The 24,253-nt window shown below is 43.9% G+C and overlaps 1 protein-coding gene across 3 annotated transcripts in view; it reads right to left on the reverse strand.

Annotated features, from left to right (window-relative positions):
• KRIT1 (KRIT1 ankyrin repeat containing) overlaps positions 1 to 24,253 on the reverse strand; it is a 352,560-nt gene that overhangs the window by 60,900 nt on the left and 267,407 nt on the right. For all 3 annotated transcript variants that reach the window (XM_082257822.1, XM_082257820.1, XM_082257821.1), the window contains 5 exons: positions 11,463 to 11,619; positions 9,720 to 9,879; positions 7,708 to 7,800; positions 4,661 to 4,790; positions 440 to 683 (listed from right to left, as the gene is read on the reverse strand). In XM_082257822.1, the coding sequence (XP_082113948.1) occupies positions 440 to 683; positions 4,661 to 4,790; positions 7,708 to 7,800; positions 9,720 to 9,879; positions 11,463 to 11,564 (729 nt within the window). In that variant the 5' untranslated portion in view covers positions 11,565 to 11,619. The remainder of the gene's footprint in view (positions 1 to 439; positions 684 to 4,660; positions 4,791 to 7,707; positions 7,801 to 9,719; positions 9,880 to 11,462; positions 11,620 to 24,253) is intronic.

Genomic DNA, 24,253 nt, shown 5'->3' on the forward strand with positions numbered 1-24,253 from the left:
AAAAAAAAGAAAAAAAGAAGAAGAAAAAAAGAAGAAGAAAAAAAAGGAAAAAAAGGAGAAAAAAAAAGAAAAAAAGAAGAAGAAAAAAAGAAGAAGAAAAAAAAGGAAAAAAAGGAGAAAAAAAAAGAAAAAAAGAAGGAAAAAAGAGAAAAAAAAAGAAAAAAAGAAAGAAAGAAAAAAAAAAGAAAGAAAGAAAAAAAGAAGGAAAAAGAAAAAAGGAGAAAAAAAAAAAAAGGGGAAAAAGGAACCAATGGCGACTACCAACTACCTCATGACCTTTCACCCCATAAGATTCCTACCCTCTTCCGAGAGAACAAATACGTTCCACGCTTCCCATATTTGAACATATTTCTCCTACACCATATTCTATAGATATTCCTTATTTGTCTATCTTGGGATGCCCATCCAACACATGACAATTAGTGCATGAAAATAGTACCCTGTTGGTATATTGCAGGTCGGATCCGAAGAGAGGGTTGTATATACATATGTCTGCCTTCTCCAGTGCCATCATTTTGCTCTTGATTTCCAGAGCCGTGTAGCCCATGTGCAGAGAGTCTACAGACTGGCCGTCTTCGGAGGAGTAAGCTGGATTGGTGACATTGGTTTTTATCCTCTCTAGTGGAGACGGGCGGAACAACGCAGCGATGGCGTGAGACTTTGTGTGCTGCTCATCCAGCCACCTGGAGAGAATAGGCAACAGGTCAGCTGCAATACCCTCATTGTACAGTTAATAATAATAATAATAAAAAAAAAAAAAAAAAAAAAAAAAAAAAAAAAAAAAAAAAAAAAACTTAAAAAACAGAGCTAAATTTTTTCTTCAATGGTCCCCCTTTCCCGCTGGGACCAGCATCTTCTGGGTGTTGGTCGTCATTGGTTGGCGAGGATTAATTCACTCCTACACATGTGCAGGAAACATTTATCTGGGCATACAGGGACTGTGCCGGCGATGTAAGCTGATCGTTGGAGAGCAGCAGGCTGAACTCCCAGTACAGCTAGAGAACTGACCATGGTGTGCTCTCCTGCTTAGTGTGGTCAGTCTTAGGAACGCAGAGGGCCTGGCAGAAATACCAGGGAATCACACCTCCCCCCATTCATGACCAGGCCATTTTCTTGCGATTTGGCACTGCGTTACTTTAACTGTCAATTGTGCAGTCATGCGATACTGTTCCCAAATAAAATGTAATTTTTTTTCACTGCAAATTGAGCTTTTTGGTGATATTTGATCACTGCTGCATTTATTTTTTGCACTATAAACAATATTTTTTTATTTTCTACTATAAAACATATCCAATAAATATTAAAAAAAAATTTAAAAAATCGAATTTCTTCATAAAATGTGTATTCTGCTACATGTCATTGGTAAAAAAAATCCCAATAAGCGTACATTGATTGGTTTACGCGAACGTTCTAGTGTCTACAAACTATGAGATATATTTATGGAATCTTTATTTATACTATTAATGGCGGGGACAGGCGACTTCTAGCGGGACTGTGATATTGCGGCAGACTGTCGGACACTGACATTTTGCAGGAACCAGTGACACTAATACAGTGATCAGGGCTAAAAATATGCACTGTCACTGTACTGTGACACCGGCTGGGAAGGGGTTATACAGCTAGGGTGATCAAAGGAAGTTTCTAGGATTTCTTTTTTAAATTACTTTATGCACACCTTAAAAACGTTAGTATGGCCAAACCTTTTTTCCTCTATACTTTTTTGGATACCAGAAGAACATTTATTAATGTTTTCCTGTGATTCTGAGTCAGATAATAGTGAGATCTTGCCTGCCGTCAGCTGACTGGGTAGAGCTGCTCCAAGTTTGGGAAGGATCCCAACAATACTGTCGGTATCTACCTTTCTGACTGATGTCTGGCTCCGCCTTTTAAAGTGCAGCTGGGAGCCAGTGCCAGCTCTCTCCCCCCAGCCTGGTGCCCCCAGGGGTGCTGTAGAAGCAGAGCTGTCAGTAGACCGAGGGGTAACTGATCATCGGTCATGTCATCTGCCAGTTCGTAGTCTTAGAGATGGTGTGGAGCAGCTGCAGCGTCACATACTGTAGATCTGCAGCAAGGAGTTGAGTAAGGATGTTAAAGCGAAACTGCTTAAAAAATTCTGAAATCTGCAGGCCAGTGTCATGACATCATGGGTCCTTTCTTATTCTGTGGTAGGTGGTACTTACCCCCAGCCTCGTTCTCCCAGAATTATCTTTAAAGTGCCATTCTGCTTAGATTACAGCTATGTCCAAACTATGGCCCTCCAGCTGTTCAGGAACTACAATTCCCATCATGCCTAGTTAGGTCTGTGAATGTCCGATTTACAATGCCTCATGGGAATTGTAGTTCCTGAAAAGCTGGAGAGGCATAGTTTGGACACCCTTGGCCTAGAAGAACTGTGATCCCAGCCTAGTGTCATGACCCCCAGGCATGGTGTCCATGGTGCCCTGTGCTCACAGGAAGGGAGGGGATTAAGGTTTCTCCCCTCTCCTCACTGAGCTCTGCAGAGCATCATTTCAGCCCTCCATCCTCTTTTTTTTTAACCAGCGAGTACGGACTTTTTTTTTTTTTTACTACAAAAAAGGGGTGGAGTTTGGGTTTTAAAGCGGTTGTAAACCCTTACATATACCCAGTGAAGTGACTGGGCTCAGGGGATACACAGAGATGAAACAAAGCCTCCCTTATAAGTTGTACCTGTTTATCTGCAGTCTTTTCTCTTCATCCATCCAAAGCACTGAATATTTAAAGCTTGTTTAAACGCTTTACAACCGCCCGCCACAGTTATACTGCGGCAGGCAGCCGTTCCTGAGCGAACCGCCGTAACTATACGTTGGTCGCGCACAGGAGGCTAGGGGGCGAGCGTGCGGCGCTCCCGCTCGTCAGCGGGGAAGCCGATGCAACGGGCAGGCAGCTCCGATTGCCGCCTGACACCCGCAATCGTTCCCTGCTGAGAGAGAAGAACGGTCAGCGGTTGTAAACACAGCTGACCGTTCTTCTCCCTGGAATGATCACAGAGCTCCTGTGATCCTTCTATATAGGATCACAGGTCTCTATGGTCATTTCACAAGCCACGCCCCCTACAGTTAGAATCACTCCCCTAAGCTCACATTTAACCCCTTGATCACCCAGTGTTAACCCCTTCCCTGCCAGTGTCATTATTACAGTAACCGTGCATATTTTTAGCACTGATTACTGTAGTAATGTCACTGGGCCCCCCCAAAAAGTGTCAAAAATATCAGTCAGGGGTCCGATTTGCCCGCTGCAATGTCACAGTCCCACATAAAAAAACAAAAAAAAAAAAAAACAAAATTACATAAATCTTTCCCGTAGTTTGTAGACGCAATAACTTTTGCGCAAATCAATCAAAATACGCTTATTGTGCTTTTTTTTTTTACCAAAAATATGTAGCAGAAAACAAATTGGCCTAAAATGTTAAAAAAAAAGTGATTTTTAAATTTATTTCTTTTAGGAATGTCATATAGCAGAATGTGAAAAATAGTTTTTTTTTTGTTTTTTTTCAGAATTGTCGCTCTTTTTTTGTTTATAGCGCAAAAAGAAAAAACAAAGAGGAGGAGGAGGAGAAAAAAAAAAAAAAAAAAAGATGAGGGACACCCCTCTTTCATACAGCACACAGGAACACAGGCTGTCAATTACAGGCTGTGTGACGGAGGTCATTCCCCTGTCACCTTTTTTCTCTTGGTGTCAGGAAAACTTTTCAGAAGTGACTCATGCACAGAGAGGAACAAAGCAGCAGACAGAAATGACACTTGGCCCCCGTTCACACCGGTGCGGCTTTACAATCGCGCTATTTCAGTGCAATTTCAAAGCCGCACATCAGTGCAACTTGTACATCTGGTTTCACTGTGACTTGCAACTTCTTTTAACAGAAGCCAATGCAAGTCACAGTGAAAATCGGAAAAAAGGTGCGGCAGGAACCTTTTTTAAAGTCGGCGGGATAGGAGTTGTGGTTATTTGAACAGTTCCATTGCCAGTATTGAGGTGCGACTTGTCATGTGATTTGGAACTGTCAAATTGCACTGGTGTCAACGGGGAATTAGTGTTTCCTAATTGAGACAACAACAGACTATAGAGGGATATGCTTTGTTCATATTTCATGTCTGAGGTTTACAACCACTTTAAAAGCAGAGTTCCAGCCTGTATTAAAAAAATAAATAAAAAAGACTGCAGCTACAAATACTGTAGCTGCTGACTTTTAATATAAGGAGACTCGCCTGTCCAGGGAGCCAGAGATGCCGGCACCCGAAGCCGACTCGTCCATTGGCACCCGGTGCAGGTGACGGCATCCTTACTAAGAGAAACAGGAAGTGAAGCCTTGCACGAGTCACGCTGCCCTTTCTAAATGGTCCTACTGTCTTCTGGGACCTGTGTGTGTCTCCCAGAAGGCAGCAGGGGGGGGAGGGCAACAAATGATGGGGCACCCTTACATAGAAATGGGAGCAGGTACCCGTTTTTGACAGGTATCCGCTACCCCCCCAAATGTGGCACCGGATGAGGGGGGGTAGAAGCAGATAAGCGGAGCTTCGACTATTGGGCTTTAAGCAAACACATGGGCATTCCAGCAGGGGAGGGTTCAGAGAACGATCTGTAAAAAAACAGCCTTACCACCTCACAAGTTAAAGCTGGCAGAAATGACTAAAGTTCTTACTTATCCAGGGCGAGAAGCATGCGTGCAGTGAGAGTGGAGAAGTGGCTGCTGGTCTCGCTGCACACCCTCATGATATCCTGCAGACAATAGAATACGGGTCCGCCGGGGCTGTGGGACATCTTGGAATTATCTGAAAACAAGACAATAAAAAACACAAATGAAACTCTTACAGAAAACCGGTCACTTTAAATCCTTCCTTTCCCGAGAGTCTGAAGGGAAGGCAGAAAAGAATACCGAGAGAAGTGCCAACTGGCCAGGGCAAAGGGCAGCAGCTGAGGTGGACAGAGGCCAAGTACAGTGGGTCAAAGCAACGAAAGGGGGGGGGTCATGGGTACAACATACCCTGCAGCACCATGACAGCTAACACAGGCAATACATTGTCATCAGGTTCAAGAATTACATTTTCTGCATCAGAAATACAGGTATTGGATATTTGGAGAACTATGAATCTCCATCTCCGAGTTATTAACATGTATATACCTTAGCGATAAAAGAAGTGTACACTGTGTAATACATATTAAATCAATAAATAAGTCCCCCTCTGGCCCCGGGAAAGGCCCTGGGACCTGACGGTTATACATCCGAATTCTACAAGCTGCTCCTAGACCCTTTGGCCCCTTCCCTTCTAGACCTTTACAACTCCATTTATCAGGGAGGCAAGTACCTGCCCACTGGCTACCAAGCGTTCATAAAATTGATCTACAAACAAGGGAAAGACCCCACCAACCCGGGCTCCTATAGGCCTATATCATTGTTGAATTTAGATGCCAAGATTCTGTCCAAGCTGGTGGCGAACCGTTTGGCTGCAATCTTGCCATCCCTAATCCACCCTGCCCAAGCTGGCTTCACTCAGGGGAGGTCGGCTACCTCAAATATTAGGAAGGTACTGACTGCCTTGGAATATGCCAAGGCCAATCCAGCCGCGGATACTGCCATTGTCACACTAGACGCTGAAAAAGCTTTCGATAATGTCAGTTTCCGCTGGCTGGATATGGTCCTTCTCAAAATGGGCTTTGCAGGCCCTTTCCTTCATTTAATTCGGGAAATGTACCTATCACCCACTGCACAAGTGGTGGTGGCCGGCCTCACCTCAGCAGTATTTCAACTACACAAGGGCACCAGGCAGGGCTGCCCGCTCTCCCCTCTCCTGTTTAACGTAGCTATTGAACCAATCTCCAGAGTTTTATCTTTCCACCCTGACCTTAAGGGCATCCCGGTGGGTGACCAACCACTACGTACGGCGCTATTTGCTGACGACGTACTCATTTTCACGTCCGATCCCCCTCATGATTTGCCTTTAATCCAAACCCTCTTTGACACTTTCAGGTCCTGCTCAGGGTTACGCATTAATTTCTCGAAAAGTGAAGTACTACCCTTGTATTCCTCTCACCGCCCACATTGGGCATCTTGCTCCACGTTTAGTATAGTTCAATCTCACATCAAATACCTTGGCATTAAAATTGGAAAACATCCTTCTTCCCTCTACTCCCTAAATAAATAAGTCCCCAATCCCAGACAATGGGAGTAAGTCACACATGTACAAGTCACAAGCAAGTCTCAAGTCTTAACCTTCAAGTCTCAAGCAAGTCCCAAGTTACTGTGGCGAAAAGCAAGCAAGTCAAGTCCCTGCTAGAGGTCAAGCAAGTCAAGTCATTTATTTTGGTCAAGTCACAAATCAAATCAAAATACTGATCTGCCCCAAATTTCACCTTTAAATCCATTAAAAGTCAGTGGTTAGGAAAGGTTTTGTTTTATTTTCAACATTAACAAAACTGGTTAGTGCTTTTTTTCTTGGCATATTAAAGAAACGCTTTGACGCATATTAAAGAAACGAATGACCAAACAGCTCAAAATCCTTCGTCCGGTCATGTTTCAACACCACAGTCAGTAAAAACATGAAGTATTTCCATTGTTAAACAGCCAGAGTCCTAAAAATCAGAACACACTGAGGTGTTTTAAGTGACTGTGGTGTCAGAAACATAACAGCACATTCATTTTACTTTAACACATCTTGAGAAAATGCAAATATTTAATAACTTAAAAAAGTAAAGTCATTTTGAGTCATAAGTCTCAAGTCAAAGTCAAGTCTCAAGTCATGAATACCAAGTCCAAGTCAAGTTGAGTCTTTTATTAATTTTAGTCAAGCAAGTCTCAAGTCCTCAAACTGGTGACTTAAGTCAAGTCATGTGACTCAAGTCCCCCACATCTGCCCAATCCACAAGACAATGTGAAAATCAGTCATATAAAAAAAAGTGTTAAAGTACACAAAGTGACATCCATCCAAATTAAATAAGCGCACTTTTTTTCACCCCGGTCTCCACACCAGCGTACAAGCAGAACTTTCACCAAAACAATGTGACCTCTTAGGGCCCAGTCACACATGAATGCAACACGGGAAAGCCGCGTTAAACGCACCATATCCCGATCGCAATGCCTTTGGGATCTGCTGCGGAGGTCAGTTAAAAGTTAATGACAGCCCAAACACAAGTCGCAAACATGCTGCATTTTCCCGCACTAAATTGCATGGTACAAAAAGTACCATGCAATCCAATTGCATGCACTACGTTTGGTGTGCGATTCACATGCAGTTCCTTGTGTGAATGGGCCCTTACTGTTAAGCGGTTAATTCAAGGTAGAGGTGTAGTACTCCCAAATGGCCTCCAGGCACTGCTCTCCTCCGGATAGGATCAAGATCTTTGCAACACTTCTGGCTCCTCACATCAGTAAAGGCAGCCCCCACATATTAAAACAAATAGTCACAAAAGTGTGGAAATTAAAACAGCTTTAATAAAAATGGTTTCTGGGACAGACCAAGGTGATTCTGATTGGTTGGCACCTGCACAGTAAATGCATCCCAGAAAGCGCTGCACAAAGAAGATGGAAAAGAGCAGCGATTTCCAGCACCCCCAGAAGCAAGTACAGTGGGGACAGGGAGGGTGTACATTGTTAGCTCACCTTTTTATTTTTTTTTTCCCTGAAAAAAAAAAAAAAAAAAAAAAAAAAAAAAACTTCAAATGAATACGAAAAAAAAAAAAAAAAAAAAATACCTTTAACAGAGGCTGGAACCAGGAATAGAGTCACTTCTTTCCCAGACCGCTCTCCTTCTAGGGGGAACTTCTTCATTAACACAACCCTCTTCCCTGGAGACAAGGGACACATACACAATGATGGTTCACATCAGAAGGACATTCAGAAGCAACTGGCTGTAACACTCCAAAATATAAAAAAATCTGCAAAACTTGCAGGTGTTGACTATTGTAGTTTTACATCAACAAACACCCCTACTGATTATACAATTTTTGTTTGGCAAGACTACTGTCTCTGATTGTCTATTATTTTGTAACGAAGGCCAATGCAGTTGATAGATATGATAGATACACACACAGTGTGAATATGTATATTTATTTTAATTATTATTACCATTTTATATATGTGCATCCCCCTATAGTGTCTCCTTCACAGCCCCCTAAAACCGCACTGAGCAGCTGTATTCGAACTAGTGATTGCCCAATATTGTTTTTTTATTGCCAATACCGATATTTTGGTCATCGCATATCGGTATCGGCCGATATCTGCTGATATTTTTGGACATTTAAATTTTTTTTTTTTTTTTACAGGTACTTTTGTGGAGGGATCTGGGGGTCTAGAAGGCCCCCAAACCCCTTCTCTGCACTTAAAAGCATTCAAAATCCCAAGTTTGGCTGTTCTGAATGCTGTAATTTTTTTTTTATTTGGCGCCGAGTACCCGGAAGGGATGTCATGACATCACTTCCGGGTTTTTACACAGAGACCCCATCGCTTTGATCGGGTCTTCAGCGGCCGGGAAGGTGGGATGCCCGGGTCTCCCGGTGGGACGGGAGACCTGGGCGAGCCGCGGAAGGTGGCGGGAGGGGGGGGGGGCGACGTTCTCTCCCGCTCCTTGTAATGACAGCCGAGCAGCTTCTCAGCCACATTGGTTGTCATTACAAGACACCCGACCTTTGGCTATGGACGCTGGTACCGGGTGATGCCTCTGCAGGCATCACTCCGGTACAAGCACTTTCCCAAAATATTGGTAACTTCAGGGGCTGATTCCGAAATATCGGGGAAAGTGCAGATCGGCCCTCGATATATCGGCTTTGCCGATAATTGGTCGATCCCTAATTCAAACACTGTGAAAGTGAACACCGGCCACTGCTAATGAGAAAATTTGCATCGCCCACCCACTTCTGCCCGGGGCCAATCACACAACTCATACCATTATTGCCTTACATTGCACTGCGTTCTGTAAATAGGTGGTGGAGATTCTGTCATTCAACTGCTCCTCCTCCTTTTACAGAATACGATGCAATGTGTGACAGTGTCAATACAAGTTTTGTGACTGGCGCAGCAGGTAGGAGTTGGGCAAGATGTGCGACTTGCTGTTGACCTTCACAGTTCCAGGAGGACAGCAGCTCAGGGCAGTAGCTGATGGCTAAAAAGGAGACACTGCAGGAAGATTTTTTTAACAAAAGCAGTTATCTGCAGGTAATGGGATATACATCATATCACATCACTGTGTTTGGTGGTGTATTGTAAAAAACATTAAAATAAAAATAAATAAAAAAATCTTGAGCCTTGAGCCCCGGTTCACACTTATGCGATGCGGGAAGGCTGCGAATCCGCAGCCTGTTCCCGCATCGCAAACGCACCCCCGGCAGTTCACACTGCCATATGCGATACGCTGGGGGTGTCAATGTAATGTTAACGACACCCCCAGTTTGATCGCATATCGCAGGGCGATCTTGCAGTTCGCACAGGATCGGATAGCACAAGTGTGAACCGCTGTGCGATCCGATCCTGATGCGGCTGCCAAAAAGGGTCCTGTGCGTGTTTGCTGCGGGTGCGGTGCGAATTTAGCCATACAAAGTGTATGGCTAAACTCGCACAGCCGATCGCATGTAATGAAGGAGCAGTGCGCTCCGACATTACATGCGAACGCCGCAGCCGCACAAATGTGAACCGGCTCTAAATTGCACAGCAGACTTATCATACGGCTGATGTCAGCCCATTGCCAGCTCTGCCAGGGCTCCCAGCTCACCTTTCACCCCTTGGTTGGTTGGCGAGTTTAGTTTGGTGGACTCCAGCACATACTGGAGGATCTCCTGGGATTTGTCTTTCTCTCCCTGCAGTTTAGTTTCCAGTAACATCTTCCTTCTCTTCTTCTTCTGTCCTTCTACCGGCACCTCAATCATCAATATCTGCAATCAAAGGACAATGTCAGTCAGTTTTTTCCTCTTCACATGCATCCTCTAGATTTTCTTCTGTACTGTAATAATAGAATATTGATTAAAACTTCAAACTCAAAACAGGATATTTAGTGAAAGCACTGGTAATGAAACAATTGCAAAGTTTTTTTTTCCATACAATAAGGTTTTCACATTTTTTTCATCCTCTTGCAGCCACTTTCAGTCTTGCTCCAACATTGGCTGTGCGTCACTGCTCTCGACCAGCTTCCTGATCTTAGACAATGATGGACCATGTCAGTGCAATGTGTGCCTTCACCAGGAGGTTTAAGTTAAACTCAGGATTTCCAGTCTACATAATTATGATACGACTTGGATGCCTGGGAATACCATGTATATGATTACCTGCCTAATCTATTCTGTACTAACGTAAAGGAAGCTGCATGTCTGTCTCCCTATGGTGGTGTCTGAATGGCCATACATTCGTGCATTCAGGCCTATATGATAAAATCAAGTAAATATAACAAGCGTGTAGATATTTTTATAGTACATGCACAAATACGTCCTATAAACCTCAAATGGGATATATGGTCCACGTCTACTAGACAATTACTATCTGTGAGCTTTGGCCGGACTACGGGTCCGCATCATTCGGGAACAGTAGCTGGTTCTCTGGTCTCTTAAGCCCTGAAGAAGCGAAGTCAAGCGAAACGCGTTAGCTGTACAGGGACCATATCCATCCTTTTGACTGAGACTCCACCATCTGGTTACCTACCTGGTGTTCCCCAAATTTTTAATTATATGTGGTATATGTATGTGTGTTTGTTAGGCAATTGTCCTAATGCCTTTTTACAATGACTAGTAAATAAAGTGTTTTTTAACTTTACTATTGTGTGGCGTTGGATGATTTGACCACCTCATTTGAGCCTTGAAAACCCCACTTTTTGTCTATCTTTGGTTTTGTACTATATAGGGGTGTGGCTCATATCTTACGGCAATTGTTTTTGTACGAGGTTTAAGTTACAGGTTGACAATGCAAGAGCACAATTGGTATACAGTTGTCACCCAATAACCCACACAGGATGACGTGTCAGTGCCACTCAGTCTAGAGTACTGGGAGCCCAACCTGGGTTGAGGACAACACGCCAAGTACTCACGGGAAATAACCTGAATGATATGACTGTTCTGTCCAAAGAGGACAAGCAGGACCGAGGAAGTAGTCAGGGTTAGTGCTAGAGAAGGAAAGGGAAAAGGAAAAAAAGGGAAAAGGAAAAAAAGGGAAAAGGAAAAAAAGGGAAAAGGAAAAAAAGGGAAAAGGAAAAAAAGGGAAAAGGAAAAAAAGGGAAAAGGAAAAAAAGGGAAAAGGAAAAAAAGGGAAAAGGAAAAAAAGGGAAAAGGAAAAAAGGGAAAAGGAAAAAAAGGAAAAGGAAAAAAAGGGAAAAGGAAAAAAAGGAAAAGGAAAAAAAGGAAAAGGAAAAAAAGGAAAAAAGGAAAAAAAGGAAAAAAAGGAAAGGAAAAAGGGAAAGCTCATACTGGACTGGTCCTCTTTAAAGTTTCCATATACAAGGTTAAGACTACACCCAATAAATTAAACTTACTTCATATAGCTTAGCTCTGTATTCCCTTGAATTGAGACTGGCCGGGTTCTTTGGTCGGATCACAGCCACATGGACGTCTTCTGTGTCACTGGAGCTACCCATACTGCTAATCTTCCTACTGTTGGACTCACGGAGTTATAGAAAGGGCTCTGTCAGCCTAGAGGGGGGAAGACCGTACACTGAATGAATCTTTATAATTGGCAAAATATAATACAAAATATAGAAATCCATGGGCGAACAACAGTTCAAGGAGATATATTATGCAATCTAATTTATTAAGTACAAGTGTTTCTAGTGAAGGGCACGGTCAATGCTACAGTATACACAGATGTTTTAGACCAGCCCTTCTCAACCTTAACAAGGAGGAACCCTAAAAATATCTTTCAAGTTTCATTGGTGGGTAGTGGAGAAGGGCCCTTTATCTCAGTGGTCATTGGACCCATTGCCAGGTCTAGGAGCATGCTGGGGTGGGCTGCACTCCCCCAGATTTCAGTTACATCTCTTTAAAAGCCAATTGCCAATATTCAGTGTCATGAAAGCCACACCCAACATTTGCTGAGCACTTTTTTCATGTGCAGGAGAGCCCAGCTTATCTTGCACACAGGCCCACAGTGTTCAGAAAACAGACTAATAGCCAGCATTACTAAGCAGGTTCAAAGGACACCATCTTGTGTCACTCTTGCAATTTGAGAAAGCTAACCCCCCCCCCCCCACTCCATCTCCCAGGGAAAAAAAAAAAAAAAAAAAAAAAGAAGTATCTATGGTCCTAAGTGTGTAGGTGGCTGCGATGTTGCAGTTCTGACCCATGAAGTTCCCTGGTCAGAATGGTAGCACAGCTGCAGTAACCAGCTACACGCTCTGCTGCGGTTGTATGTAAGGGAATCAGATTTTAGCTATGTGCTGTGTGGGGAAGAGATCGGCTAACTGTGCCCAGGGATGGGAGGAGGAGGTCTGCTGACTACCCTGCCAGCAGTGACCCCTGTCTTCCGCCCTGCTGACTCCTTTCCTCAGCACTGGCAACCCCTGCACACTCTGCTGCTAATCCCTGTGCTCTGCTGATCACTGTATACTGTCCTCAAGACCCCTATACACTGCTCTACAAATGAATAGCCTCTGTATACAGCCCTACAAACTGCTGACCTTCCATCCTTTGTCCCCCTAACATTTATTTTACTGCAGCCCCACAATCAGGCTAGATACGGCCCGATTACGCCCCTTATAGATAGATGGCTAAAAAGACCATTGGAAACAGTTTGCGGAATACACGTAACTGTTCTAGTATGACTGCGCCTATGTGTACAAAGCCAACATGAGTGAAAAACCTCAAACCTATTGAACATCTTTGGGATAAATTGGAATGCTGATTGAGAACTTTGTTCAACGTCAGTACCGGACCAAACAAATGTTTTTTTGGCTGATTCTCACATTCCAAAAATCTTGTGGAAATCCTTTCCAGAAGAGTGGAGGCTGATATAGCCACAAAGTGGGCCAACTCTATAATAATGGCTATGGTTTGCATTGAGATGTTCCATAAGATCATATAGGTGTGATGGTCAGGTGGCAAAAATGCACTGGGAGAGATTAATGAACACCTTTGCCAAGACATCTATATCTATTTAGGATACAGGAAAAAGGGGCCACTGTACCTGTATTCTTTAAAGTCAAAAGAAATTAAAGCGGTTGTAAAGGCACAAGGTAAAAAACCTTCTGCAGCCCCCCCCCCCCCCCCCAATATCTAACCAAGCCCCCTCTCGATCCAGTGATGTTCACAAGAGCCTTGCCACTCCGGAGACTGGCATTCCTGCTGCGGTTGGCAGCGTTGGGAGCCATTGGCTTCCGCTGCTGTCAATTACAGTTGGTGGGAGCCAATCAGGAGACAGAGGGGGCAGGGCTGAACCGCGGCTCCATGTGTGAATGGACACAGAGCACCGGCTCGTCTCGGGTGCCAGGGCCAGGACCTGAGAAGAGGAAGATCCAGGCCACTCTGTGCAAAATAACTGCACAGAGCAGGTAAGTATAACGTGTTTATTATTTTAATTAGAAAAAAAAAAAATTAATAATAATAATAACAATAATAATATATAGAAGGATACGGCAGTCGTTTAGGAGGTTTAAATTCACATATCTGGATAATAGCACATTCCTGGAGTTCTGCCTAGCACTTCCTGGGAAATTATTCCAAAAATTGTGGAACTCGAGCATTTAAATACATTTTAATGCAAAGTAACCTATCCTATAAGCAGTAAGAACGCCCTAATTTTAGGAATAAAAGAAATTCATACAGAACAAAAAAAAAAAAAAAACCCAAAAAAACAAAAAACAAACCCACGCATTTATCTTTGTGGCATCATTAGCATCTTTTAAATTTTCCTATACCTCTAACCACAAGGAGGCATCTGTGAAGAACCCCGTTTCACATCCCTCCAATTTCAGGCAAGCCTCAAGAAAACAAAAGAACGTGTTGCATGATCCAGTTGGTTAAGAAAAACTGTGGTGGAATACTACCCTGCAAACAGGAAGTAGAACTACTAGGGTTAGGACCGATCTCCCTGTGGCTGTTATTTGGGAATAAAACAGCAGGGCCTGGAGTTCGATTTGAACAACTTCAGGCCTCTCACACAGGTGGTAGACTTTACCCCTACAAAAAAATGGGATTTTTGTTTTTCCCGTAAAACTCATTTCTTTGACGTTTGACAGACACAGCTCCTAATCTTCTTAACCATTGGGTTATACTGCCCCCTACAAGAGTAGGGCACTAGGCAGAAAAAAAAAAGTCTGGCTACCCCTATGGGCAGTCCCAGGGGGTATACTCCCCCCTCTCTGCTAAAAGGTATTCAGTTTTGTTACAAGCAGTGTCAGAAGAGAATACAACTACATAGAGGGTGGGTGCTGTGTCCATAAATGAACATCAGAGAAATGGATTTTATGGTAAGAAAAAAAAATCAGATTTTCTCTTTATTACACTGACGGACACAGCTCCTGATCTTCTTAACCATTGGGACATCCCAAAAGCAGTGTTAAACTTGAGGAACAGCAAAAAGTTCAAGGCTAAACAGAAGCTAACCAGGCAACAGGAGTTCACCTGACAAAAACAATACATCCTCAAAGAGGACCAGGTCCTCTAAACCAGTGTTCCCCCAACCCCCGGGTCGCTGACCGGTACCGGTCCGTGGATCAAAACGGTACCGGGCCGCCCGACAAACTTTATGATTTCACTCAGGGGCGGCCGAGGCGCAGAGCATTGCGCACACCCGAGCCCGCCCATTGTGTGACAACAGCGAATGAAAATTCGCTTTAGTCACACTGATCCTCCTCCTGGCCAATCAGGGAGCGGGTCATCCCGCTTCCCGATTGGCCGAAAGGAAAACCGCACGCCATTGGCCGAGGAGGCGGCGCCATGGGAGGACTGAGGAGACGCGGGAAGCCGGGGACTGAACTGAAGAGAAGTGAGGTAAGTGCACGGACAGGTCTCGCAGGGGGGGGGGGGGGGTAACGCTGGCATCTCTACATTGAAAAGGGGGCAATGCTGTGGGCACTCTGCATTGATCGGGGGCAATGCGGTGGGCACTCTGCATTGATTGGGGGGCAATGCGGTGGGCACTCTGCATTGATCGGGGGCAATGCGGTGGGCACTCTGCATTGACGTCATCGTTGACCCCCCCCCCCCCCCAGCGGGCCACAGAAAAATTATCAAACGTTGACCGATCCGCGGCGATAAAAAGGGTTGGGGATCACTGCTCTAAACAGCAGCCTGCAAAACCTTGCGGCCAAAAGAAGCATCCGCAGATGCCAACACATCCACTTTTTTAGATCTTTGTCAAAGTGTGCACCGATGACCAGGTGGCCGCCTTGCAAACCTGCATCACTGACGCCTAATGACGGAAAGCCCAGGAGGTATTGAGCGCCCAAGTAGAGTGCGCCTTGACAGGGAAAGGAGGAACCTGACCCTTGATGGAAAAGGCCTGAATCACCGTCTGTCTGATCCATCTGGAAAATGTTGCAGAGGAAGCGGACAACCCTTTCCAAGGCCCATCCATAAGCACAAATAGTGAGTGTGACTTCCTAAAAGACCGTCCGTCCGTCATGACTGAAAGAGAAAAGCAATTTGCGGTGGATCGATTTTAAGAGGTGGTCGAGTGCTACTTTGCAGGTGTTCAGGTGGATCACCACCTACTACAACCAGTTGGAATGTCATACTGAAATACTATGCTACAACTGCGAGCCAAACGTTTGGCATGTGGTTGCTGTGCAGTCCTATTCACTTCAATAAACATGTTTAGCAAGAAAAATTCATGCCAAGAGAGTTCAAATTGCCGCACTGCAATAGGGTCCATGTAAATTTGTAGATAGGCGGCTGTTTTTACCACCTTATCGTTTAGTCTGTGGACATCGCCTTACCCTGTGTATGTGTTTTTTAGTGCATTTTGCAGTTTTCAGAAATGCACTACGATCAATTTAACATTATTTGCTACAGTTCATGTTTGCATCTGTGCGTTATTCAGCCGGTGAGTTTTTGAAAAGGGTCAGGCCTTTTTTCCCCCCACAGCACATTGAGTTTTGCGTGTAGTAGACTTCAATGGACCCCACACCAAAAAACGCAAGTGCTGCATTTTAAAATTCATTTTTTTCCCCCCTCTTTAAAAACACACTGTGTATAGCTGGTTGCTAAGGAGCGGACCAGGAAGCCAGCTGCCACGTCCTTAACAACTGAAGAGTTATCAGTGGCCCTGCATGCACAAGGCAATGATGCCACAGAGGGGGCGGTGCCACCAGGTGATGTCACCAGGTGGTCCCGCCTATTAGCCATTTAAGGAAATGTCACAAAAGGCGGCAGGCAGACTGCAGGAACGTTAGTCATGGGCGGAGTGTTTTTTGTTTCTTTTTTTTCAGGTCCGGTGGTGGGCAATAGCATTGACGATGATCTACATCGGAGGACATTGTTTTTTTATTTTTCAATAAAGGAATTGTCAAAAACTCTTGTACTGTCTTTATTAACTTTTATGGTGGGATCCTCCCACAGACCTCCACATCCCAGGGTTGTGGGGGGAAGAGGCTCTTGTCCCCATCAACATGGGGATAAGATGCTTTGGGGTACCCTTCTCTACTGTGGAAAAAGAAAAAAGAAAGAAAAAAAAAAGAAAGAAAAAAAAAAAAAGAAAAAAAAAAAGAAAGAAAGAAAGAAAAAAAAAGAAAGAAAAAAAAAAGAAAGAAAAAAAAGAAAGAAAAAAAAAGAAAGAAAAGAAAAAAAGAAAGAAAAGAAAAAAAAGAAGAAGAAGCTTTGGGGCGGGGGTGCTTCAACGCAACGCCCCTTATTACCCATGTCGAGGGCATGTGGGCTGGTATGGTTCAGGAGGGGGGAGCTCACTCGTCCCCTCCTTTTCCTGACCTGTCGGGCTGAATGCTCAGATAGGGGGCTGGTATGGATCTTGGGCAGGAGCGTACGCCATTTTTTTTTCTTTTTTTATATACACTTTGGTGTGGGCACCTCTCCAAATTTATACCAGACCCGAAGGGTCCTATATTTATTTTTTTTTGCCATCAATTCTTAATTTTTTTTTTTTGACAGCTGACTAATCGATTGTTAAGGACGTGGTGAACAGCTTCCCAGCCCGCTCCCTTGCAACCAGCTATACAGTGTGAAGGCCAAAAACAAAAATGCAAAAAATTCATCAAAAACGTGCACCGGAAAAAGCCTGCATAGATGTGACCATATACTTAATGCTGGTTTGTTAGACACAGAAGCCACTATGGAAGAATGCAAAACAAAATTCAGGCAAAACAAAAAATTCAGGCAAGTCATGAGATGGCTTTTGCTAAAATATGGTTACGGCTTGCCTAGAGTTCAGCTTTAAGGTCCGGCTGCAAAGTACTTTTTTGTTATTTCCCTTCAGAAATAATAATTATAGCTTGTGAATGGTAAGCATGATCCTAATTAGCCCGAGCCACGTTCCAGGTGCTCTTGCATGAAGCAGATGTAATTAGCAGAGTTCCTCTGTTTCAGCGTACTGCTCTGCGGGGATACAGTGCCGCAGGACTGTTAATTGGTAAAATTCAAAAATGCCGGCACAAAGGTAAGCCGGCCGCATCACCGGGGAGAGATGAAACACGACTCAGGTCCGATTAATGTTCCATGAGCAGTCTGACAGTGCACCGAGGTGACTTCTAAGACTTTAACTAACCAAGAAAGCTTGAGGAACAAAACCAGGCAGATAAAAACAGAAAAAAAGTAAAAGAAAAAAGGATTTGTGGGACGGTGTGGGCAGCATGGCAGTCTGTTGTGCATTACTGAAGGATAGATTGATTCCAACTAGACATAATATCAGAATTAAATTGGAACTAAACTCTGCCAACCAACATTATCCTTATGCTTCTAGTTTTAGTGAATTGACAGGAAGGTTTTTAGATTTACTGGTTTAAAAAATTTTTTTTTTTTTTTTTTTTGTTACGCATTCCTTCAGTTGCTTCATGGATTCAGACCTGGGTCAAAATTATGTTATAAATCCCAGATACTTCATGGTCTTTTTTCCTTTCATCTGGAGGAGGGGCTTTCTTAGCTTAGAAAACACCATCCTGTTTGCATGCCTGAGCTAAGGGCAGATTGAATCCAGAAAATAAATGGTACATGAGTCGTCTACCCCTTTCTCAAGATGGCTTGCTTTAGAAATGCTAAGGGGGGGGTTCAAACTGATTTCTCAACAATATAAGAAAAGAGTGGAGACGTGAATGGATGGGTTAGATTGCTTTGAACATTAAATACAGAATTAAAATGATGTTTTTTGTTTGCGGTGCTCAGATATACTTTTAGGTGGAAGTTGACTAACTAAAAAGGCAAAGAGTGGAGAGGGTCCAGAACACCTGTATTTTTATTTTTATTATTTTTATTGCCATCTGTGCCCCCGTTTTGGAGATTCCTTACCCTCTGTATTTATCCTGTTTACCATTATTGCTGAAAGTGAAAGAAAATCCCAACTTTTGGGTTGTCATCACAGCAGAAAGTAGAAATTTTCACCCTCTCTATTTGTCCTGTTTACCATTATCATTGAAAGTTAAAGTTTAAAAGAAAGTCCCAAAGTTTGTCTTGTCCCCAGAAAAGTAATGGAGGGGAAATCTTCCAATAGGGACATTAGTTCTGGTGACCCCAAGTGATTCCCTTAAATTTGGAGGAATGTATTCCCACTTTCTTTTTTGGCTATGGGACAGGAATAAGGGTTGTTGTAAGTACTGTAATCGCCAAATCGATTCATCGTAATGCAGCCTTGAACGATTCTGCATCGCTGCAGAGAACTTCTGCATCACGGTTGCACAAATGGCGTCATCCCAGCATGCCCTGCCCCACCTGGGAGCCCTGCCAGCGTACTCTAAAGTTAAAAAAAATAATTATATTATATATGTTAACTTATGTCTCTGAATACCTTATCTTTTTGGCCGCTCAGGTGACCTCCAGCCACTCTCCTCCTCCGATCTAAAGGCTGCAGGCAGAGGAGGAGAGCGGCTAGAGGTCATGTGACCGGCCCTAAAAGATCAGAGATAAGGTATTTAGAGACATCGGTTTACACTATTTCCGGTCTTTTAGGGCCGGTCACATGACCTCTGGCCGCTCTTTCTCTGCCTGTAGCCTTTAGATTGAAGGAGAGTGGCCAAGGTCACGTAACCGGCCATAAAAGATCAAGGAGAGTGGCCGAGGTCACGTAACCGGACATAAAAGATCATAGATAAGGTATTCAGAGACATCGGTCTACACTAACACTTACACAGTGTAGAAAGGATTCATAAAATCAGATGGGCTGGCAGGGATTTTTTTTTTTTTTTAACTTTAGAGTATGCTGGCAGGGAGAGAGTGGGTGGGGGTCTCTTGAGAGTGCAGGAGGGCTGTGTAACGTAAAGGGGGCCTTTGGAATGTGCGGTGGGGCTGTGCCATTTAGTATTTGCTGTAAGGGTCCTTTCACATGGAGTCCGCTCTGCTCAGTGGGGGAATCGATCCGCCGATCCCCACTGAGCAGGTGGATGACAGCTCCGTCTACGCTCTGTGTGCAGACGGAGCTGTCAGATCCCCGCTGTCCTCTATGGGGAGATCGGATGAAAACGGACCACCTGTCCGTTCTCATCCAATCCACCAGACGGATGGAAAATAGGGTTTCTATCCATCCAGATTTTGTGGACAGGAGGAATCGGATAGCAGCGGGTGTCAGCGGGCATGTCTCTGCTGACCTCCGCTGCCCCATAGGGATGCATGGAGGATCCGATCAGGTCTGCCTGAAAAACTGACATGCGGATCGGATCGCCCGTGTGAAAGGGGCCTTTCTGTCTGTGATGTTCAGACTTTGATACATGCAGGGAGTTTCCCTTTTTTTTTTTCCCTTCTTTATAAAAGAGCAGATAAAAAAAATAAAAAATAAAGTAGAACTAAGCAAAACCTATTTAAAATGAGCAAAAAATGTTTGCATGGGCACTCTTCAGGTTCTCCAATTTACTTACACCGTACTGGCAAATTAAAAGGTCATTCCATCTAAAAAGTAATATTTTAGATACAGGAGTAGCATGGAATTTACCCTTATGAATAATATGCACCATAAATTAAAAACTATCCGCCAAGCTGTCCCCACTAGTTAATGCAATGAAATGGGTTTCTCTGCAATGTTACAAAGTTTTACTTGTTGCCATTGGAGAATTGTCCAGGATTACGCCATGATTACAGAATGCAGCTGTACTCTTCTAGTTCTCAGGAATCCCCGACCAAACATTTCATCAACACAAAACATACTGCTTCACAATGAAGACCTATCCTTGACAACAAGTAACAATATGAATCACATGAGGAGTTTGGAAAACACATTTACATGCTAAATTTAGCCACTGACTTATTAAAAAGGGAAAACATGAACGCTAAATAAATACAAAAAACATGTGCAATTTCTAGCTCTAAATAAATCCTGGACTTTCAAAAATCAATGAAGTCAATTAAGCAGCTATTAATAAACATGGAAAAACAAACAAAAATAAATTCAAAACCACAGAAAAATCAATATGTAGCAGCACACAATACAAACCGAGGCAAAATGTAACTGCACAAGACAAACAACCAGATTAAGAACATGAACCATAGTAAATTGGATTTAAGACCCCCCTTAACACCAATATGACTTGTCAGGCGACTTGGTCAGCCTGACAAGTCGCGGTCCATTGACTGCTACAGGAGCCGTTCTAATAGGAGCGACACAAGTCACTCCGACTTAGAAAAAGGGTCCTGTACTACTTCGGGGTGACCTGGAGCGACTTGCATAGACATTCATTTTATGAAGTCCATGCAAATCGCGCTGCACGCGACTTCACAGGTCGCCCCCTAGTCAGATCCGACATAGTGTGAACGGGCTCTTAGACTCCCCCCCCCCCCCCCCCCAACACCTAAATAAAAAGATCTAAAATTATATATTGTGAGGTTGATTAGCTCGGTGGTAGGCATGGATGACCCCTTGGGGGGCGTTCGTTACACAGGGAGATAGCTGAGAAGAAGTGGTTGAAAACAACAGTGTAAGGTTTTATTCTTGCAATTTTCTTCACACAAGTGCAAGCTCCAAAAACAGCATAATTCAAAATAAAACAAATAAAATAAATCCTTGCCACTGTGGGCGGCTACCTTCTCACATACAGGAACCTACCTAGGGAGTCTGTCTCCAACCTACTGTTGGGCAAACTTTGCTGATCCTACAGCAGACACTCAATAGTCCATGTTTTTTCTTCACACAACAAATGTCCATTGAACATGTCCCTTTGCTTGTCTCTTCACATAGCAAACAGTTCATTTATTTCTTCCACATAGAAATAGTTCATTTTCTCACCTTGAGAAGTCTTCACACTTTTTACCCTCCTCAGCGCACATCGCTCCAGGAGGTCTTCCCCATCCCATGCTCACACAGCTTCAGGGGGCACCCATCTGATTGTCCTCCGCTACCCACACGGCATCAGGAGGCAGCAATCCTTCTCCCAGGCTCTCACAGCGTCGGGAGGCACACATCTGACTGTCCTCCTCTCCCCAGCCCACACCGCGTCAGGAGGCAGCAATCCATAGACTTCCTTTGGACAAATTTTAGAGGCCTTAACTTCCTCATTACGAACAGCTGAAGGCCTTTCAACTTCTTTACACCTTCCTGCTGCCTTTGCAGCCGACACCCTATAGTAATTGGTGAATTTTCTAAACCAGGTGGAAATGTATCTCCTGTCTGTGACTACATCCACAGATTTACCCGACTTCCTGTCACATTATACAAACTCACAGCCAAAAAAAAGGTACACCTTGCTAGTACCGGGTTGGACCCCCTTTTGCCTTCAGAACTGCCTTCATTCTTCATGGCATAGATTCAACAAGGTGTTGGAAACATTCCTCAGAGATTTTGCTCCATAGTGACATGATCACATCACGCAGTTTCTGCAGATTTGTCAGCTGCACATCCATGATGCGAATCCCCCATTCCACCACATCCCAAAGGTGCTCTATTGGATGAGATGTGGTGAGTGTGGAGGCCATTGGAGTGCAGTGACCTCATTGTCATGTTGAAGAAACCAGTGGTGAGATGATTTGAGCTTTGTGACATGGTGCATTATCCTGCTGGAAGGAGCCATCAGAAGATGGGGACACCGTAGTCATAAAGGGATGGACATGGTCAGCAGAAATACTCAGGTAGGCCGTGGTGTTTAAACAATGCTCAACTGGTACTAAGGGGCCCAACGTGTGCCAAGAAAATATCCCCCACACCATTACACCACCAGCCTGAACCATTGATACAAGGCAGGATGGATCCATGCTTTCATGTTGGTTTGCGTCAAATTCTGACCCTACCATCTGAATGTAGCAGCCGAAATCGAGACTCATCAGACCAGGCAACGTTTTTCCAATCTTCTATTGTCCAATTTTGGTGAGCCTGTGCGAATTGTTCTTCCAGTTTTCTGTTCTTAGCTGACAGGAGTGGCACCCGGTGTGGTCTTCTGGCTTCAAGGTTCGATGTGTTGTGCGTTCAGAGACAGTATTCTGCACATCTTGGTTGTAATGAGTGGTTATTTGAGTTACTGTTGCCTTTCCGTCATCTCATTCAACCAGTCTGCCCATTCTCCTCTGACCTCAACAAGCCATTTACCTCCACACAACTGCCTTTCACTGGATATTTTCTCCTTGTCTGGCCATTCTATATAAACCCGAGAGATGGCTGTGTGTAAAAATCTCAGTAGATCAGCAGTTTTTGAAATACTCAGATCAGCCCATTTGGCCCCAACAACCATGCCATGTTCAAAGTCACTTAAATCCCCTGTCTTCCCCATTCTGATGCTCGGTTTGAACTTCAGCAAGTTATCTTCACCACATCTAGATGCCTAAATGCATTGAGTTGCTGCCATGTGATTGGCTGACTAGCAATTTGTGTTGTCAAGCAATTGAACAGGTGTACCTAATAAAGTGGCTGGTGAGTATTTATTTCTATCATGATGCATCTACATGGCTTTTTAAAGCTGAATTCCAGGTTAAAATAGGATTTTTGTACTCACTGTTAAAAGTAGAATAGGCACATTTTTTTTTTCTCAATTTTGAGCAAGGGAGGGTTATAACCCCTGTAAGGTTTTTCTGTGCCATTTTTCTCCCATTGGGGAAATTTACCTCCACTTCTTGCCCCATAACCAAAACAGGAAGTGAGAGAAAACCCCCTGCAAAATAAAGTGGAAGTAAACACTATCGTTTTCAGCCAAGGAAACTGCCATCTAATGCCTCGTACACACGCATCGATTATTGGCCGGGAATTTTCGGCCAACGTCCGATCGGCCGATTTTCGGCTTGTTAGTATGATGCTTTCGACAACCGACTCCGACTTTTCGGCCGAATAAATTCTGGTGTGCAGGCTATAAAATTTTTGTTGGCCGTCTATACAACGGCCGATTGTTCCTCAGTCAGTACAGATTTCAGCAGACAAAAATCAGATGAGCAAGACTGGGCATGCTCAGAGAAGAAAAAACACACAGAAAGTAAACCATCACATGACATCACTTCTGAAGTAGATTTTTGTTGGCCGAGAAAATTTGTGTGCAGTCTAGAGCACATTCCAACCAACAAAACACAACTCTGGACAAAAGTTGGACGATCGGTCGGCCGATAATCGTTGTGTGTGTACGAGGTGTATTAGTCTGTTTAATCTGCAACCACCATGATGCTGCACATGTGATCAGTTTTAACACCAGCCATTAGATGGTTTGACAGTTTGGTTGAGAGCACAACCAATGTGACCACCAATGTGGCAGCTAGCATTCCCGACATGCCAGGAATGTTAACTTCTTTTAACCCATCAAATCAATGGGTTTACTTCTGCTTTAGGATCCCGGGATTTAGATCCCTTGGAGTCACAAAAGCAACTTCTACCAGCACTAGAGGATTCCTGTACTCCATCTGCAACCCAGGTCCTGGAATGAGCCTAGGAATATGAAATCACTCCCCTCAGTTCAGTTGGAGGAAGCCTTTCCACCAATTGCCCATATCTGAAATGAGTGTAGCAAACCGGACTAGAAAGTAAGGTTCTGTCCAAGTCAGTATCAGAACTATCTCTTGATGCAGCAAGATCTCCTCCTGTTCCTCCCAGATGGTTGAGCCATTGTCTAACTGGATCTAGATCAGGTGAGCCATCAAAGGGATAATAATTCCGAGATGTAGAAGGAATCATATCTCTGGAAACTCCATAACCTAGACTGGGAGAAGACAATTCTGTGAGGACAGGATCCTCCAGAAGGTGGGAAGGGAAGAATTCTCTGATTGCAGGGTG

Source organism: Pelophylax lessonae (assembly GCF_965119305.1).
Source record: "Pelophylax lessonae genome assembly, chromosome: 5".
Taxonomy (NCBI): Eukaryota; Metazoa; Chordata; class Amphibia; order Anura; family Ranidae; genus Pelophylax; species Pelophylax lessonae.